This window comes from Coturnix japonica, chromosome 15 (assembly GCF_001577835.2).
Source record: "Coturnix japonica isolate 7356 chromosome 15, Coturnix japonica 2.1, whole genome shotgun sequence".
In the NCBI taxonomy this organism is placed as follows: Eukaryota; Metazoa; Chordata; class Aves; order Galliformes; family Phasianidae; genus Coturnix; species Coturnix japonica.
The window spans coordinates 6,777,049-6,794,444 of NC_029530.1; the positions used below are offsets into that span (position 1 = coordinate 6,777,049).

A 17,396-nucleotide genomic window follows, 5' to 3' on the forward strand; every position below is an offset into this window, starting at 1 on the left:
TGCCTCTTACACCTCTGGTACAAGCTTTAACTCTCAGAGAAGGAAAACAAAGCAGCCAGGAAAAGCTGCATCACGTGCCTGAGGTTACCATCCTCATGGAGTTCTGGGTGTGGAAACTATCAGAGAGGTGCTCACAGTGTGCAGTTATGAGTTTTTACCACTAACGTCCATAGAGTTTCCTTTCTGTTGAGGAAAAGCACTGGGCACAACATTGGAGATCAAAGGGAAAGCTCAGCCAGCTCTGCTGAGCATCCTACCCAGCTGCCTTGGAAACATCTTTAAAAGTGAAATGATTTTGATTTTGTTTTCTTACTATTATCATCATCATCAGTCCTTGCTGCTCCTTTGTGCTTTTGGACATGTTGATTTCAATGGGCCAGGAAACATCCTTCAGAAATTTCCTTCAGAAATGAGCAGAAGATTTAAAGCCCTGTTGGACAGTTTGAAGTATTAAGACACGAAGCACAAAACACGCAACTCAAACACCAATAACTGCTTTATTACTACTATTCTAGGAAACAAAGCTTTCTAATAAACCTCATTATCACTTAAGATAACCTGATTAAGATAAATCACATCAGTGTCACACTGCCTTGAGATGGACTGCCCGTGTCTGTGCATGAGGACTAATAGGGATCTGATGTTCTTAAACCTTACACTGAGATTATTGATATTAAGAAACAGCAACCGCAGACTTAAGTTAATGTTCTCAGTAGCAGATCATAAACAGCAGCTTTGCAGTGGGTTGGATCGTGTTTGGGTTGAACACCTCAGACTATGAGCCATGTATTCTTCTGTAAAGCACTAACAGATGCTTGGATCTGAGGAAGGAGCTTAGAACTAAAAGAGCTCCTGAAGTACAGTACAGTGCCTGTCCAAAGGCAGCTGCTGGGCCTTCTGTATCATACATTCTACCAGCAGTCGTAACAGCAGATCATGAAGATTTATTTGCCTTTACTTAAGCTCCAACTCAGCAGGAGGAAGCAATAAACTACTTGTTCACAGCATTACAGTGCTAATTCATAGGACAGCATTTGTAATTCTCATTAAGTTCATTCTGTTACAGCTGGGAAAATACTTCTTTTAATACTCATCATGGAGTTGGCTTCTTTCATTAAGTTCTGTTTCCTTTTCTTTGCTTCTTCCAAAGTTCAGTTTGTGAAATTCCTTCTCGATCTCCAGAAAAGATTTGTTTTTTGTCTCAGGAATGACAAGGAAGATGAAAGCAGCAACCGAGGAGCACTCCAGTAGGAACACCACAAAGCAGTACTGCTTCAGGCCTCTCTGCAGATAAACAGCATCTATGATTGCAACATGCTTCAAGTGCAATGGTGGGCTTCAGAAAACAAAGAGCCCGTATTGTTTTGCATGATAACCTGATGGCCTGAAGCTCAGTGGGCTCCCAAACAACACAGACCCCACCATCTGAACCCCCTCATTCATTCCTGTTCCTTTTTACTTCAAATTGTTTAGGTCTTAACAAACAGTAACAAAATGGTGTATTGGTTACACTTAATTGAGGGTTTGTGTGCCCCCAGTGTGGAAGTCTCACTTTCTCCCACTAAGCAGTTGGATGGAACCTTAGAGAAGAGTTCAGTGGGAGGTGAAGCAATCTGAAAAACAAAGTATGCCAACTTACCACTATGAAAGGGAAAAGCATTCCAATGGTGAAGAAACTAATCCAGCTAACAGCCCCTCCAATCATGCAGGCAGCAGGACGCGAGGACTGCACGAAGATCTCAGCCATCAGCGTGTTGGTTATGCCACCTGGGGGAGCACATTTGAGACAACAGGTGATTGTGGCACATGGCTGTTCACAAAGTGCTTCCAATGGCACAAAGGTGTCATTTTTAATGGCACGTTTGTCAATCTCTGCCCACATAGTGAGCATTCTTCTCAAGTGGGCCTGTTTCTATAGGACTGCTCAGGCACCAAAGGTCCCTTTAAAGGTGTAACGGGTTTTATCTTGCTGCTTCTATGACTTGCCACAACTAAGAGCCCCACCTGGCACACAGCTGGCCATGACAAGAACACAGCTCAAGCCTCAGTTTCAGGTTGTTGATGCTATTCATTCTGATGAGACTGTATGACTTGCATTCCTTAATGAGAGCCTCAGCAGCCTTCAGTAAATACTGGTTTACACAGCAGAGTCGCTCACTTTCCTCTTTACACCCTCCAAGACACAGCTGAGCATTTTAAAACATCCTTTAATGGGTGATACCTGGTCCCAGCCCAAAGCTCAGTATGAAGGCAAATACGGACATCATGCTCACATAAGGCACCCAGGAGTGCAGTTCCTGGAACAGAAGGGAATGAAAAGCTTTAGTTCATATTTCAATAATCTAGTTTAAAATTTGGGCTCAAGTTACACATTCCTCAGCTATTTTATTTCAAGTACGACCAACAGTCATTCACAGATGCTTAAGACCCCTATATTTAACAGGACTGCTTCAGTGAAAGTCAATATTGCAATCTCAGATCTTACCAGATGCCTTCCAATACTTCTGTCAAGATTTATCATCAATCTTCTGAAGCAAAAACAGCATCAGCGTGGAAAATTACTATTATTAGTTCAACATTTTGTCAGTGCTTATTTTGGCACTTCAGAATGATCCTGTGAGTTACATAATTGTCTTGGAGAGCTCAGAGTAAACAGATTTTCCTCACTGTGTTGTTTACGTGTACATAAAATCCAGTGGTGCAGTAAAGCAGCACTAGAATTACTACAGATGCATCTTGACATTTTCTATAGTGCTGTTCAATGCAGCACAGCTCCCACCTTCCAGCTTTGAGCATCACAGAGTCACACTCCCTGTTAGTAACATCACATAAAAATGAGTCCTACTGTACACCTGGTAAGTCAGAGAGAACGTCAGAACAACACTCCAGAGGGTCATAAGGAGGTATCCCCCAAGGATGAGGTATCTTCTTCCCACGCGGTCTATAAGTAAACCCTATGGACAAGGAATGTTTTGTTACCATACTGAGCTCGTATTTACCAACATTAAATTGTTACGGTCTGTACTAGAAGGCAGAAGGAATTGCTGCATACACAGGTGAGTGCTGTCAGACATTCACAAGTGCCAGTGCCAAGAGTCACGTAGGGGATTTTGTCAGCTGAGATCCCAGCTTGCTCAAAAACATAGGTTGCATAGAAATAAATCTACAACAGAAGGGGGGGGGGAAAAGCAGAATTAGGCATTTCCAGTAAATAAACGGTCAGTGAGAGACAAATCATACATCCGAATCTATTCTATATTGTGACTTACAGCATTTATCCCACTGAGCTGCTGGCCCATAGTCATCACAACAACAGTAACGAGCTGCCATCGCACGGCACGATCAGTGAAGAGCTGCCAGGGCTTCTTGGGTTTCTCCCCATCTAAGGCGAAGCATTCCCGCTGGATGTCTTCCATCTCCCTTTGATACTGTGAAGAACCGTGAAGTCGCTTCAAAGCTAAAACAGAACACAGCACTCAGTTTAACCAATTCCACAGTTTCTGGAAACTCATCTCTTTCCACAAGGACCCACAACCTTTGCTAAAATACAAATGTTTTCTACTTTAAGAAGAAAAACACCAATTTGCTTCATGACTTTTTGCTTGCTGGCTGTGATGGGATGACAATAGCAGGGTGGCAAAGTCTTTGGCTACAGCAAATAGAACAAGCCCAGAGGCAGCAGCCATGGATACAAAAATGAAATAAAAGAGCTGCTTACCTTTGGAAGGGCTCAGGTAGGCAGGGATCCCCAGTAAGAGATGCCCTCACCTTCACTGCCAACTCTTAAATGAGGGCTGGGAAGGGGTGGATCCTTGTTTCAACCCTTCTGGTCACCCAGGTGCACTGCATACACCTGAGCTCCCCTGGGCTGGCCCTGCCTTCCCACCAGGTGCTCCATCACTGCTTCAGGCCATGACTGACCATTTCCACTACACTGGTTTTCTAGAATGAAGGGTATCCTCTTTACGTGTGTTTTGCCATGGTGGATCAGATTTTAGAGGCATTCCTTTTATTTAAGTTGAATATCTGACCCTGAAACATTCTCCAGGCAAACTGTTTGGAGCTGTTTTATATCTGGGCCACGAACTGCTGAACAGCCTTTTCACTGGAGGACATTCAAAGCAGTTTATAGCCTTCTGCTTAAATTCGAGACAAACATCACATCTTTTGTTACACCCATGTCTTTAATTTTGCCATTGGGATGCTTTTAGTGGACGGCAGGGAAGAAAACAATTAATTCTTCTAAAGCAAAATATTACCTGAAGTCATTTGGATGCAAGACCAAAGGCCATGTAACTACATTGTGCTGATAAAGAGAAAAGTGAAATCTGGAACCCAACGTGCTCATCATAACCTTCTGAGGATGCAGAGAAAGAACCACTGTGAGTTACCTTTGGCACAGCTCAGCTCATCACCTCTATCAATAAGAAGATATCTGGGACTTTCGGGAAACCAGGGCAGGAACAAAAGTTGGGCAACTGCTGGAACACAGCTGCTGGATAGCAAAAGAGGCCAATATGCTTCTGCACCTAATATTTCCCTGGGAGAGATGTGGGGAGAAAGCAAGATGTTTGCCTTCAACAAACGCTTCTTGTAACCTGTTACCTACATCACGTGAACCTCAACAGAAAGAGGTTTGCAAAGCATTTCCCACCCACTCTAAAATCAGGTTTCAGTCAGGAAGAAACAAGCAGTGCTGCTTTCTTGCTGCTTAGTGCTGTGTTGACTCCAAGAATTAGCTTCAGATTTGCTGTAGCAATGTTTTCTAACAATACAGGAATGCAAAAGCAAAGAACTTCACCTCAAGGTTAAAGCTGAAACTCCCAACTGCTTTCGAGAGTGATATAATCATTTGCCTCTGAAAGGAAAGCAGAAGCTCACCTGACCCCACCTCCCATTCAGAGCTGATCTAATGAGGAGTATTTACATAGAAAGGAATTGCTAAAATTGGAGCCCTTGGAATCAACAGGATGAGGAATGATGGGCAATATAAACTTACCCAATAGAAAGTATTTTTATTTTAAGTACTGACTCAGATTAGGCAGTCTGTGTTTACATTCTAATTTATTTTGTAGCACTTCGAACCTAAAGTAATCAGCACAGTTCTCACAAGGGACAAGAACAGCGGTAGTGCCACCATAAAGGACTTCAAAGGCCCTCCCCTCAAGTCCTGCCACGTGCATTTAGTTATAACCCACTGTCTCCAGCAAAAGCATGAACTTGGCATAACTGTGCCCATTTACCAGCGCTGTTCTGTTTGATGTATGTAAACTGTGCAGATAAATAGCACAGACAATTTGGAGTTTTAAGAATAAAGTGGCAGAAATAAGTTTTTCTGTTATACCTTCTGTATAAGTTGATTCAGAAATCCTACAGTGAGGATCCTTCAGGAAGCTGCAGGGAATTGCAATTCCTTGTGTGAAATAATACAAGGTAGAAAAAGAACATGTATTACTAACCTCAAACCAATTATTTGTCCTGTCAGAATGCCCCCGGTCAGAAAGATGGAGCTACCCATGGCCATGCCTCCTCTGAGATGCTTTGGGGCAACCTCCCCAAGGTACAAAGGCTGCACACAGAACCCAACACCTGCAAGTCAAAGGAGAAACATTTTCCTACAAACAAACTGTATCGTGGCAGCTCTTCATGTATCATATGATATTCAGCACTTAACCCTGGATTTCTGTGCTCAAGAACACTCGTTCCTTTACCAGACTCTGATTATTGAACAACAATGTCATTAATGAAATATTACCTTATTCTAGATAACTACAACCACACCAAAGCCATGGTTCTTCATGCTGTTACAAACAGGCGTAACACCATAATGAGATGGAAAATACCATGACAATAGCAGGGCAGCAAAGTCTTTGGCTGCAGCAAACAAGCACAAGCCCAAATGCAACATACACAGAAATGAAGAGCTGCTTACCTTTGGAAGGCCTCAGGTAGGCAAGGATCTCCAGCAAGAAATACCCTCACCTCCACTGCCAGCCTTTGAATGAAGGCTGGGAAGGGGAAGATCCTGATTCCACCCCATCTGATTACTCAAGTACATTGCATGCACCTGAGCTCCCCAGGGTTGGCCCTGCCTTCCCACCAGGTGCTCAATCACTGCTTACAGGACTTGAGACTTTTCAGTTTCCAGGTTTTGCTTTGAAATGCAGCACTGAACTGAAACACGTAGGAAATGGGACTTTTCCTGTGAATTCATCTGCCTTCAGAGTCCAAATTAAACAACAGAATTCAGATCTAATCTACAAAGCAGAATATATAGTAATATCTATTGTATTGTAACATCTAAAGGTTCACCAGTAACGTTAAGCCATCGTACACCACAGCTTACTGAAAGCAGGGACAGGAAATCCCTTACCTGAATTTATACCAATCAAAAACCTTCCAACAATCAGCAACTCAAACAATCCTGTTGGAAAACTGATCCCCATTAAAATGGCAGCCAGGATGGCTATAACGTTATTCATCAGAAGAGCTCCTTTCCTGAAGGGGGGGAAGATAAAGAATAATCAATAACACTTTTTAAACAAGCACTTTATTTTTTGGTGATACAAATGGGCTTTGGACTGGAGGGACAAGTTGCTCATTGGGAATCTGATACAACTCTTCACTCACATCTGAAAACAGCCATGGCAAGGTAGGAACGCAGCTTTGTTCATTCACACTGTGTTTATATGGAATGTTAATGAAATATTACACATCACACAACACACCCTTACCATTAATACAGGGCACAGATGGACACTTATGGGAAGGGTGTTTTCACACAGCACTGCCATACTCTTGGAAGTACTCCTAGGAAGAAAGTAGGAAAAGAAAACGTGCTCTGTCTGTGCCTGTCCCTGTAACTCACCTGCCCAGCTGAATTGCCATGCTGCCTCCAATCAGGGCTCCACACAGGCCACCGAGTGTAAAGATAGAAGCAATAACAGACCAAAGAAAAGTCAGCAGGTTGGGATCGAGTTCCACGTGATAACGACTGGCCCAGGTTTCATTTAAGAACTTGTGTATGTGCTGCAGGAGAGAAAGAATGGTGTCGGTACAGCATTCCATCCAGCCCTACAGCAATTAGGAGTCAATCCTGAAATCCCACTCTAACAAGCAGGATGTTCTCTGACACAGCACATAGATGCAATAGAAGATGCAGCATTCCTGGCTGACTGGAAGATGTTCTTTGTTTTATTGTGTTAATTATTCTAAAGCAGTTACACGGGACAGCTGAATTAGCACAAGGCAGAATACTTTACCTGAGTGGGGGCATTGATAATGGAAACGTTATATCCATATTGAAACGTCCCTCCAATTCCCACCGAGCAAACAGCCAGAAACAAGGTCCAGCTGGGAAACTAGGGAACAAGAGGGTTAGGAATGAACACAGGCAGGACCTTGAACTCACATGTGTGTAACACCTAGGAGAAAAATCAGTGAGATAATCACGGACTTTATGGACCATGAAAGCGATTTGGTTACAAAACAACCTAAGATCTCAAACATCTGTTGTAGGAGAAGCATTTCACACTGATGTTGGCCACAGTTGTAGTGTTTTCCAAGGACACAAACATGACAAACTTATAGATAAACCATACACAAACCACGGCACAACTGATGCCATCTACTGAGCTGTGGGAACACGTTCTGCACCAGCTGCTCATGGCCTCAACTCTTTATACAGAATTTTAGGACCTAACAGGGATAAAATCCGAGTAACATTTCCATTAGATGTCTTATGGTTTCCTGAGGATAAAAACTATTCGACTAAATGACAGCCAAGGCGATGAATGAAGAGTAACCAATAAGGGCTGTAGTGAAGAGGCAGGAAGACAAAAACAACATGTGCCAAATACAGGCGTTGTACACCCAGATCTTCCCATTAACCAAGTACCATCCACACACCTTATGTGCCTCATGGGTTACATACCCTGTAACCACCTCCATTCTGCTTCCATGAGGTATAACTGTGGTACACCATCCCGTCAGATGGTGCCATGTGCCCTCTGCCTCACTTCTTCCAGCAATAAAATGAAGTTTCATGCATAACTTCAAGTCTAAAACAGTCCAAAGTCAAGACAACCCTGGAAATTATTCCCTATGCCTGTTAAAGCCATGGTTTTAACCTACATAACAGAACCACGGCCATCAAAGCACTCTTAGAGGGAACAAAGAAACAGCATAATCCCGAGCAACAGCTACAGCAATGCAGCAGCAGCAGCACAGCCATAAGAGCAGCACAGAGATCTGGTTCCCTACTGACCCACTTCTCTGCACAAGGCCTTCCTTTACCGCACCTCACACTCCTCATCTGCCAAGCAGCTGGGTCAGAATTCTTGTATATTATAATATATGATGAACTCCTCGCTCCAATCAGGACTCACAATGTACCTGCCCCATTACTAACACAAAGCCCTAACAGGGCACCTAAGCCATGAATGGTTACAGGACACACTGTTACGATACCTTCTGTTCCCTGTTTGATTACACTGGATGTACCAGATGATCATGCAGCTCACCAGAGGTCAGCAACCCCTGCACATGCATATAACATCCACTATGATGCTCTCCAGGCCAATTCCTTCACCCCAAGCCTTTTTTGAGCCTCTGGTTCCAGAGTGAGAGCTAAACATCATGAAAACACTGCAGGGGGTCAGGAAAAGAGCCCAGTCACTGACCCGAACCATCTACACTTTGTTTTGCTATGACACCTCCATTCTTCCTCCTGCCCATTCCCCTCATATGCTGTGTCACATGTGTTGCAGTTTGGGCCCGGATTTCTTATGCCACTGACAACAGCCTTGTGTCTTTCACGAGTTCTTGAACTCGTGATGGTTAAGGAGCATTCCAACTAATTAACCACGAACAAGCAGGGAGTTTCACAGAGCCACATCGCTCCGCTTACCTTGCTGGGTGCACTCAGCAGGGGCTGGGACTCCATTCACAGCATGGGCTGAATTAGATTTCCTTTGCAAAAATTAGTAAACTACACTACAGGGATAAAAGGTGCCAAAGAAATTGAGTTATTATTGCAGGAAAACACAGGTGTTTGTGCTCCACCTCCAGCCTGTGGGATCACAGAGTCACACAGAATCACAGAATGACCTGGGTTGGAAGGGACCTCAAGGATCATGTAGTTCCAACCCCCTGCCTGGCAGGGCCACCAAACATACACCTTTATAGATCAGGTTGCCCATGGCCCCGTCCAACCTGGTCTTGAACACCTCCAAGGACGGGGCATCCACAACCTCCCTGGGCAGCCTGTTCCAGGGCCTAACCACTCTCCTAGTGAAGAACTTCCCCTTAACATCCAACCTAAATCTTCCCTCTTTCAACTTAAAACCATTTCCCCGTGTCCTGGATCCTTCTGAACCCTTCTGAAGATGGAACTCAGGATGGCTGAGGTTGGAGTGGAGCTCAGCATCCCCCACCCCTGCCATGTGCTGGCTGTCCCCAGCTCAGGCTGCCCAGCGCCCATCCATGGCCTCGGGCACCTCAGTGATGGGGCACCCACAGCTCTGGGCAGCGCTGCCCTGAAGCCCAACGCTGATAAAACCTCACGAAGCCGCAGCAGCTGACAACAAAATCTCCCAGCACGACGCTGCCAGCTCCCAGTGACAGGTTTGGCAGCAGCGCTCAGAGCACAGCACACAAACACACACAAACACACACAAACACACACAAACACACACACAAACACACACACAAACACACACAAAAACACACAAAAACACACAAACACACACAAACACACACACAAACACACACACAAACACACACCACAGCACCCGCCAGCTCCACAGCCCGGCTCCCAACTCGCCCCGTTACCTGCCGCTCCGCAGCCATTCCTGCCCTCAGCTGACCGGGATCGGGCTGCGATCCGCCCCAAGGGGATCAGCCCGGGGGGGGCGGACCGGGATCGGGCCTCCATGCGGGCAGGGCTGGGGCAGCGCCGCGTTCAGCCATAGCTGCCATAGCACCACCCGCCCTGCACTACATCTCCCGTCGCACTCCGCGGTGGCCGCAGAACTACAGGTCCCAGCGGGCTGTGCCGCCTGCTCCGAGCGGGGCGAAAGGCCTGGAAGGCTGCGGGGCTCTGGCCCGGTTCGGCCCGGTGGGACGGATGGCGGCGCTGGGCAGGTCCTGTCAGGGCATCCCCGCGGGTCCCGGGCTGGAGTTCCCTCAGGCCGCGGCTCCTGACCGCCCCGTCCTGCCCGGGGACGCCGTGGGCTGCGCGCAGATGGTGGGGAACGGGAACGACGGAGGATACGGCTCTATCGGAGTGTGTCCGCCCGCTGGGTTCGATATCGCCTCGTTGGCCGCGCTCGGGAGTTACAACGAAGCCGTGGCCGTGCCCCCCGTGGGATCCTTCACGCCAGCGCCGAACCCGCAGCAGAACCACAGCCGGTGAGTGCGGGGCGGCCTACACGGGTTACCGGGGCGGTCGTGGTTTGTTTTGTGCCTGTACTGTGCTATCTGCTCGTTAGCATCGCATTGCTGGCTTTGCTGCCTTGAATTTGTTGCTGAGGGATGAAGAAGCCTTCAAAAACTGAAGAAATGTGAGCGAATTTACTGATTCTTGATGATAGATTCACGGAATGGCTGAGGTTGGAGCGGAGCTCAGGATCCCACCCTTGCCGTGTGCTGGCTGCCCCCAGCTCAGGCTGCCCAGCCTTCTGATAAGTTCTCAAAGCTCTGATGCCTTTTAAAAATCAAATTGCTATTTGAAATATGTGAACACAGTTTGTTTTTATGTGAAGACTTGCACAGTTCTGTCAGATTTTGCTGTTTGGTTACATTTAATTTGAGCGTGTTGCCATGAGATGATGTACTGAGGTTGAACTTAGTACCAGGCAGTAACTATTGCTCTCTGTTTTGCAGTGTCTCTGTTCGATGTGGAAAGAAGCACAAGCTCGAAGAAGAGTCAGAAGGGTAAATTGAATTTGTGTTTTATATCAGTATTTGAGCGTATCTTATCTACAAAATGCACAGGAAGGGAACTTCTTCCATTGTTTCAATGTGGAATTCTTCCCCCAGGTTGCACAGAAGCCCAAACCCATTGGGGTTTCTTCATCTCTAAGGTCCCTTCCAACCCGCACGAGACTATTACTATTATTATTACTATTAATTGCACAGTACTGACTTTCTTGCATGGGGTCCCCATGTTTTAATAAGAGCAATGTTGGTGTATTACTTTGTAGAGGTTTCCTTCCTGCAGTTTGTCAAGCTGGGTGAAGCGTACATGACTTTAACACGCCGTCCTGTAGAAAACCAGGTTTCTCTTTGGTCAATTGTAAACTTGTTTTGTTTCCTAGTTGTCCCGTGAAGAAGAAGAGAATGACAGGAACCAAAAACTCCCCTTTGAATCCCAGCACCGAAGAGTGGATTCTCTGTGCAGGTCAGCAGGCAGCTGGGGAGGTAGCAACAAGTCAATATGGTGGCAGCCAGCCTGAAAGTGCCATGTTAGAAATCCCCTGTGAAGAGATGGAGCAGACAATGGGGGAGCAGCAATGCGAGGTTGCTCGCAGGAAGCTTCAGGAAATTGAGGACAGGTAAATGTAGGGATTGACTGGACTGGCTTTGTTAAGCTTTACCTTGTTTTGGTGGGTATTAAGGGGTAAAACCAGCATTTACAAGTATTACCACACTGCTGAGTCTGGGATGAACCTTCTGTGTGAGTGCTCTATGTAAGCTGCCGATGGTTTTGTGAGTGTTGTGGTTGATAATGGTGGTAATTGAGGATGCAAGTCTCCTCAAAATCATCACTATACTACATCACTATACTGGGTCTCGAGTTTCTTTTGCATGTATCCAGAGCTCACATTTTTAACTTATCTATTCAGAATTGAGCTCAGCTTTTTTTTCTCCCCAGCAAATCACAACTTGTTCTATGATTAATGCTTCAAAATGCTCGAGATAGGTATGAATTTGTGAGTGTAAAGAACAGCGTGAATCAGAGATCTCTTTCCACATATTTAAACCTGAAGTTCATCTTGTTAACTATCAGTTGGCTTGAGAGTGGGAAATGGGGTGGCTCTTGTCAGTCCTCTACAGTCATGTAATAAATGTACTGTGCATTCTTATCTTTCAAGGACTTTGGGGGATGTCATATGTACATAACAATTGACTGCAGCTGAACTGGCATTCCAAAATACTCTACAGTGACTGCTGCAGAGTTAGAGAAGCAAAGAAGTCATATACATTATAAAACCCTTTTTTTTAGATGAGTACTTAACATACGATGCATGAAAGGGTGCGTTTTTCCATGGGTAAATAAGAGCAGTCATTTATCTTCATTTGGCTCTACCTGCATTACAAAGTATGCTGTGAAAGATTACAAAGATTGATGTGAAGTCTTTCAAGATTAAGAAAGAAATTCAGTAGCTTTTCATTCGTTCTCAAAATTAACAGATGGGGAACTGAGCAGCCAAAGTTGTTGGGTAACAAACTCACTGTTGTCATAGGACTGAATTATATGCTGTGACCAGAAGTGAATGTGGTTTATGTTTTCTTGGTGTCATTGTGATACAAACAAAGCTAGCTCAGGTACCAGAAGCCGCTCGAGTGGCTTCTATGGTTGCAGTCGTTCTTAGGGTATATTGGCCCAAGAGAGACTCACGTGAACATGGCCCCGCTGCTTCTGGTACCCCAGCCTAGGCCAGATATCTGCACTGTACAGTGCATGTGGTTACAGCTGTAGTCTGCAGTGGATGTGCCTGTTAAAAGTTATGCTCAATAGTGTTTATTTCCCTCTTCCCCCTCCGTTCCTAGGATAATTGATGAAGATGAGGAAGTTCATGCTGATGGAAATGTTAGCAATCTGCCCACTCTTATCCTGTCAGATACCCTTAAAAAAGGGATGAAGAGGGATTTTGGTGAAGTCCTGACAAAGAAAATAATAGAGTCTATGTAAGTTCTGGAGGAAATCCTGGTGCTATGTAGCTAACACTGAAATGAAATGAGAGACACAGTCTTGTGTTTGTGGAAATGTCCTTAATTAGTGCATGATGCAGCCAGCGTTGTGTAACAGACCACTCACCTGGTCAAAAACAGGAAGAACTATCCTAATGTAAAACAGAATGAAGTGTTTAATTGCAGCAGCCATCAAGCTGTCTGTTCTGTACCTGATCTGTACAGAGTGAAATACTTTGAATAAACGGTTATGTCCTCGTTTTTATGTATGTGGGTTCCCCAAAGAAGGTCCTCAAGTGTGACCAACAATGCTCATTGAGTTTGGTGGAACAGAAGGAACAGAGGGTTAGAACTCCAAGTAATGGAACTAGTTAAAGAAAATTGAATAGGCAAAAAGTTGGGATGTGCATCCTGGAATGTGGTTCCATCCTGGAATGTGGTTCCATCCTGGAATATAGTTCCAGGCTCACACAGTGGAAGAAGATTCTCGCTGATCTTCTACATTTAGCAGATGTGATTGCAGTACTTTAAACTAACTGACACTCCGTCCCTTCTAGGAGCCGTCCTTCTATGGAGCTGGTGCTTTGGAAACCACTTCCTGAATTTCTCACAGATAAACTGAAGCCTGTTTCTGTTAAGAACTTCAGACAGCAGAGCACTGAAGGGTGTCAAGCTAAAGAGTCAACACCAAGAGCTGCTTTTGACCCACAGACTGAAACATTCCCCCAATCACAACAGACTGCCATGTCTCCAGATCCATATGCCAGCGTGGAAATCTCTGGATGTGTAGAAGAAGAAATGGAGCTTTAGATGCCAAATTGTAGACTGAAAGTGGTGACCTTGTGATGGGCTTTTTTTTTTGGTTGTTGTTGTTATTTTTATTCCTTCTTTCCTTCTGGTTTGTGTGAATCTGAAGTTTGGTTGTTTTTTTGTTCTCCTAGTAGCGATTTAAGAACATGGGTTGGCCAGAGACAACTTTGGGAAATGTTATAAAAATACTATTCTGGTCTGTTAAATATTCTCGTTTTTGCTGAGAAGGCAACCCAGAGGCCTTTGGAACAAGGAAGCAGCTTTCCATCTTTGTTAATGATGAAATATCCTCCTAATGCCCTCGGAAAGGTTTAAAATCCAATTAACTGAATGTTATGGTGGCTTAAGCCACGCTTTTCACTTACTGAGCCATTTAGACTGGTGCATATGCTATGCTTGGTCAGTTACTTTTATTCACATTAGAGGATGGTATTGAAAGCGAGACATGCTCCTGAGTCTAGTCAGAGACATAAAGTCACCCCTGTAGAAATACAGCTCTTCACATGATTGCTGTTTCATCTTACTTGATGGAAACTCCAGTACTGCAATGATACGTTCTGCAGTGTGGCAAAGAAGGAATGTTATGACTGAGCAGAACCCTTTTGCATTGTGGGAAGTAAAACTGGCTACTAACTAGGAAGGTATCTATTAACTATAGTCCTCTCTGGCTTATGGTCTCATAAATGTGGGGTTTTTAATGCTCTTCCTCCCCAAATGGCACAAAGTCTAGAGAGAAGTGGTTCCCAAGCCAACTGATGCACGTTTGACATCGTGACGTGATTTTTATAAGCTTTGAGCTGGCAAGTCAGTTCAAGACAGCGCAACTTGATTAAATAAGAAATATCCTTTAATTCTGCTCAAGGTGGTAGGTAGATCAGGTAAGAGGGAGCTGATTTTCTGGGGTGACGGGGGTCAAATGCTGAACAACAAGGTAATTAAGTCCCCGACTTTGAGACCGCTGACACTGATAGTGAAGATGTTTGTATGAGGAAACCTAGATTTATGGGCTAAGTTAGAACATGCCATTAACATGATGCCACATAGTTTATATGCCAAAATAATTCTGTAGGGTGTTAAGGAATCAGTGCACTATAGCTCGTAGGTTTTTTCCATGCACACTAATACTATTACACTCAAACAAGGCAGAGAATGTCATCTTTGCTCTCAAGTCCTTGGTCTTTTCCAGACAAACCCAAACTGAGGCTTTTCTTGTGGAAAAATTCCTTCCCAAGCCATAGATTCTGTCTCCAGTCTGTATTTGACATCCTGTTCACGTGAAGGAGCGAGTACACTGACCTCAGTAACACAGCTGTCTGTGTAAGAAAACATATTCATCCTGTGCACAGCTATTTGATAATCTGTGTGGGTTTGTTAAATGCTTAAATAACTCATAGTTGCCAGTTTAAAATCAAACTTCTGTTTTTGCAGTCATTCATCTTTGGCTTAGAACAGCAGCTTCCTTTGAAAGTTATCCCTGTTAGTTAAGTCCTATGTATATCTTGCTCTAATTGTTGAAGTTGTTCTGACATTTGCTGTCTCTGGCTAAAATATTTCAGAGCTTCACTAAAAACATTCCAACATTTCAATAGGTATTATGCTGAAAACTGGGATCTAAGTACCGTTCTGGGGCTTTGGAGAGCGTGTGCAGCTTTTTCTTGCTCTTAAATCTATTTCAGAGTCTGTTACAAATCTCTTGCATGTAACGTGTAACATTTTTTATGTATTATTATACTGTTGAACTTGCTTAAATTGTACAGCCTTTGACCTGCTGCTACATGGCGTGAGTATGAAGTAACGCAGTTCAGGGCAGGCTGTAGTCATTGCGGGTAGAAAACGAGGTGCCTCTAAATATCTATTTTTAAGGTTGCAGGATTGTAGTGGAAGCTCAAGATTGGGATTGATTTAACTGATAGCTCTGATGCTGAATTAATGGAAAAAGGAGGGTAACAAATCCAAAACTGCGATGAAACCATCTCAGCAACACTGACATTTTGGCAGAGGGTACAGAAAACTGAGAGGCCAAACTGTTAAATCTAGTTTCCTCCCTACTCAAAACACTGAATGAAAAATTGTTCATTAATATTGACTTCTGCTATTCTGCCATCTGAAAGAACCATCTATTGACAAAGACCATGAGATGGGGAAGAGCTGCATCCAGTGCATTTGCTTTGGTTTAGGGTTACTTTAAAATGTGTTTAACTTATTTAAGCTGTTAGGAGAGAACAAGGCTGAAGTGCTTCAAGTGAGAACATGGGTAAAGTAGGAACCAATTACCTGGAAGGACTGAGCAAAATCATACTCCTGTAATTGGTGAGGACAAACTACCAGCTGTTTCCACACTTCTGTATTTGTAAGAGTGGTTTGTTGTTGCCTTCCTTAAGAGACTTTATTAATTCTGTTTGCAAGGAAGAAAGGAAACACAATGCAGTATTAGGAGAGTTTTATTTTGAAATATGGAAGATCTGATTCTGGTCTGTCTTCTCTTGGGGCCAAATCACCATTTGTATGTGAGTTTTTCAATAAATTTTCTGAAGTATTTTTAGATGGTGCAATTCATCCTTAATGCTACAGACTGTATAAGAGCAGTGTGTAACCAGGTATACCAGACACAAGCTCACAAGGCTCACATCTGATAGATGTTAGTGCTAGCAAAAGTCCTGAGCTCTATGAAGCTCCCAGATACCTTACATGAAATGTGTGCAGTAAATAACACCAACTTGTATCAGAACCCACACTGACAGTAAGCTTTGATAAGCCACATTGTGAAACATCTACAACATTAAAGATGAAAAGAGGATACAAAAGGGCATAAATAGTACTCACTGCACTTGTGGCTGCTGTGTTTCAACAAATTCTGAGTGTAAAATTAAACAGTCCATTTCCAAACGCAATCAGGAGACACCAGGTTCTTCAAGACCTAACGATTGTTGCTCTCTGAGCTGTGTTTCCATCTTTGAGGTAAGCGGAAATAATACATTGAAAGCAATCTATGTCCACGTCACTGGGTGGCAGTGTTGCTACTTTAATTGGTCGGTCACACCTGGAGTGTTCTGCAGTAGCAGTTAAAGCTGCTTTTTACCAGCAAGCACTGAGAATTACCCCCCTTTTCTTCATTTTACAACCTTTACAGTTCATCCCATGCATACTCACTAGCACTGCTGCAACTGCTGAAGCACCATAAGTCAGCACAGCTCTAACCCTCCAGAGATCAATCAGAAGAGCAGGTACAGGCACATGTACAGCCTGAGGAACAGAAGGGCACAAAGACTCACTCCCCAGAAACACAGAACTCAAAGCTTTCAGAGGCCCAGATATTCCCTTCCCCCCTTTACTGACAAACAAGGCAAGAAGTGAGCTGCATTGCACTTTAATTGCATCAACATAGTTAAATAAAAACAGAGAGAGCAACTCTACGTAGCCAACAGAAAACAGGCATTTATACAGTGTATCTGTAAAATGCACAGACTTCGGTTGTAATCCAGCTGTCTAAACAGATATCCCAATAAAGCTTTCAGTGTTAAGAGTACTTTGATTTTCAGGTTCAGTCCAAATTGCCAAGTTATTGAGAAATTAAGTTTCTTCTCTCTTAAGAGAACGTTGAATGGGAGCAGTGGGGGATAAAAAACAACCTTTCCCCCCCCCCCCCCCCCCCAAAATGAAAATTTTAGCCC

General features: G+C 44.1%; 2 protein-coding genes across 7 annotated transcripts; one reads left to right on the top strand and one right to left on the bottom strand.

The window, feature by feature from the left end:
* Window positions 1-478: 478 nt before the first annotated feature.
* On the bottom strand, window positions 479-9,960 carry LOC107321228 (solute carrier family 2, facilitated glucose transporter member 11-like). 5 transcript variants are annotated; one of them, XM_015877940.2, is made up of 13 exons: window positions 9,832-9,946; window positions 8,909-8,994; window positions 7,263-7,361; window positions 6,869-7,029; window positions 6,374-6,498; window positions 5,460-5,589; window positions 4,392-4,540; window positions 3,270-3,457; window positions 3,053-3,163; window positions 2,853-2,954; window positions 2,222-2,297; window positions 1,640-1,767; window positions 479-1,284 (listed from the first exon to the last, which is right to left on the bottom strand). In XM_015877940.2, exons 2-13 carry the CDS (start codon window positions 8,942-8,944, stop codon window positions 1,084-1,086), a joined length of 1,506 nt encoding a protein of 501 aa, XP_015733426.1. In that variant the 5' UTR covers window positions 8,945-8,994; window positions 9,832-9,946; the 3' UTR covers window positions 479-1,083. The 5 variants fall into 5 exon arrangements, with proteins under 5 accessions (XP_015733426.1, XP_015733427.1, XP_032303720.1 ...); XM_015877941.1 differs by lacking the exon at window positions 8,909-8,994 and having other exon boundaries at window positions 9,832-9,960; XM_032447829.1 differs by lacking the exon at window positions 8,909-8,994 and having other exon boundaries at window positions 9,796-9,960.
* A 52-nt stretch (window positions 9,961-10,012) lies between these two features.
* Window positions 10,013-17,376, top strand: CCDC117 (coiled-coil domain containing 117). 2 transcript variants are annotated; one of them, XM_015877947.2, is made up of 5 exons: window positions 10,013-10,410; window positions 10,885-10,935; window positions 11,319-11,555; window positions 12,775-12,912; window positions 13,473-17,376. In XM_015877947.2, the coding sequence occupies exons 1-5, from the start codon at window positions 10,127-10,129 to the stop codon at window positions 13,723-13,725; spliced, it is 963 nt and encodes a 320-aa protein (XP_015733433.1). In that variant the 5' UTR covers window positions 10,013-10,126; the 3' UTR covers window positions 13,726-17,376. The 2 variants fall into 2 exon arrangements, with proteins under 2 accessions (XP_015733433.1, XP_015733434.1); XM_015877948.2 differs by lacking the exon at window positions 12,775-12,912.
* Window positions 17,377-17,396: the final 20 nt, after the last annotated feature.

Excerpts from the sequence above, each read along its gene's own strand:
- LOC107321228 (XM_032447829.1), bottom strand. The coding sequence starts at position 9,849 with ATGGCTGCGGAGCGGCAGGTAACGGGGCGAGTTGGGAGCCGGGCTGTG. Across the intron at positions 7,362-9,795 it reads GGAGCCGGGCTGTGGAGCTG|TTTCCCAGCTGGACCTTGTT; the intron begins GCGGGTGCTGTG and ends CTTGTTCCCTAG. Across the intron at positions 3,458-4,391 it reads TGAGCTGAGCTGTGCCAAAG|CTTTGAAGCGACTTCACGGT; the intron begins GTAACTCACAGT and ends GTTCTGTTTTAG.
- CCDC117 (XM_015877947.2), top strand. The coding sequence starts at position 10,127 with ATGGCGGCGCTGGGCAGGTCCTGTCAGGGCATCCCCGCGGGTCCCGGG. Across the intron at positions 10,936-11,318 it reads CTCGAAGAAGAGTCAGAAGG|TTGTCCCGTGAAGAAGAAGA; the intron begins GTAAATTGAATT and ends TTTGTTTCCTAG. Across the intron at positions 11,556-12,774 it reads CTTCAGGAAATTGAGGACAG|GATAATTGATGAAGATGAGG; the intron begins GTAAATGTAGGG and ends CTCCGTTCCTAG.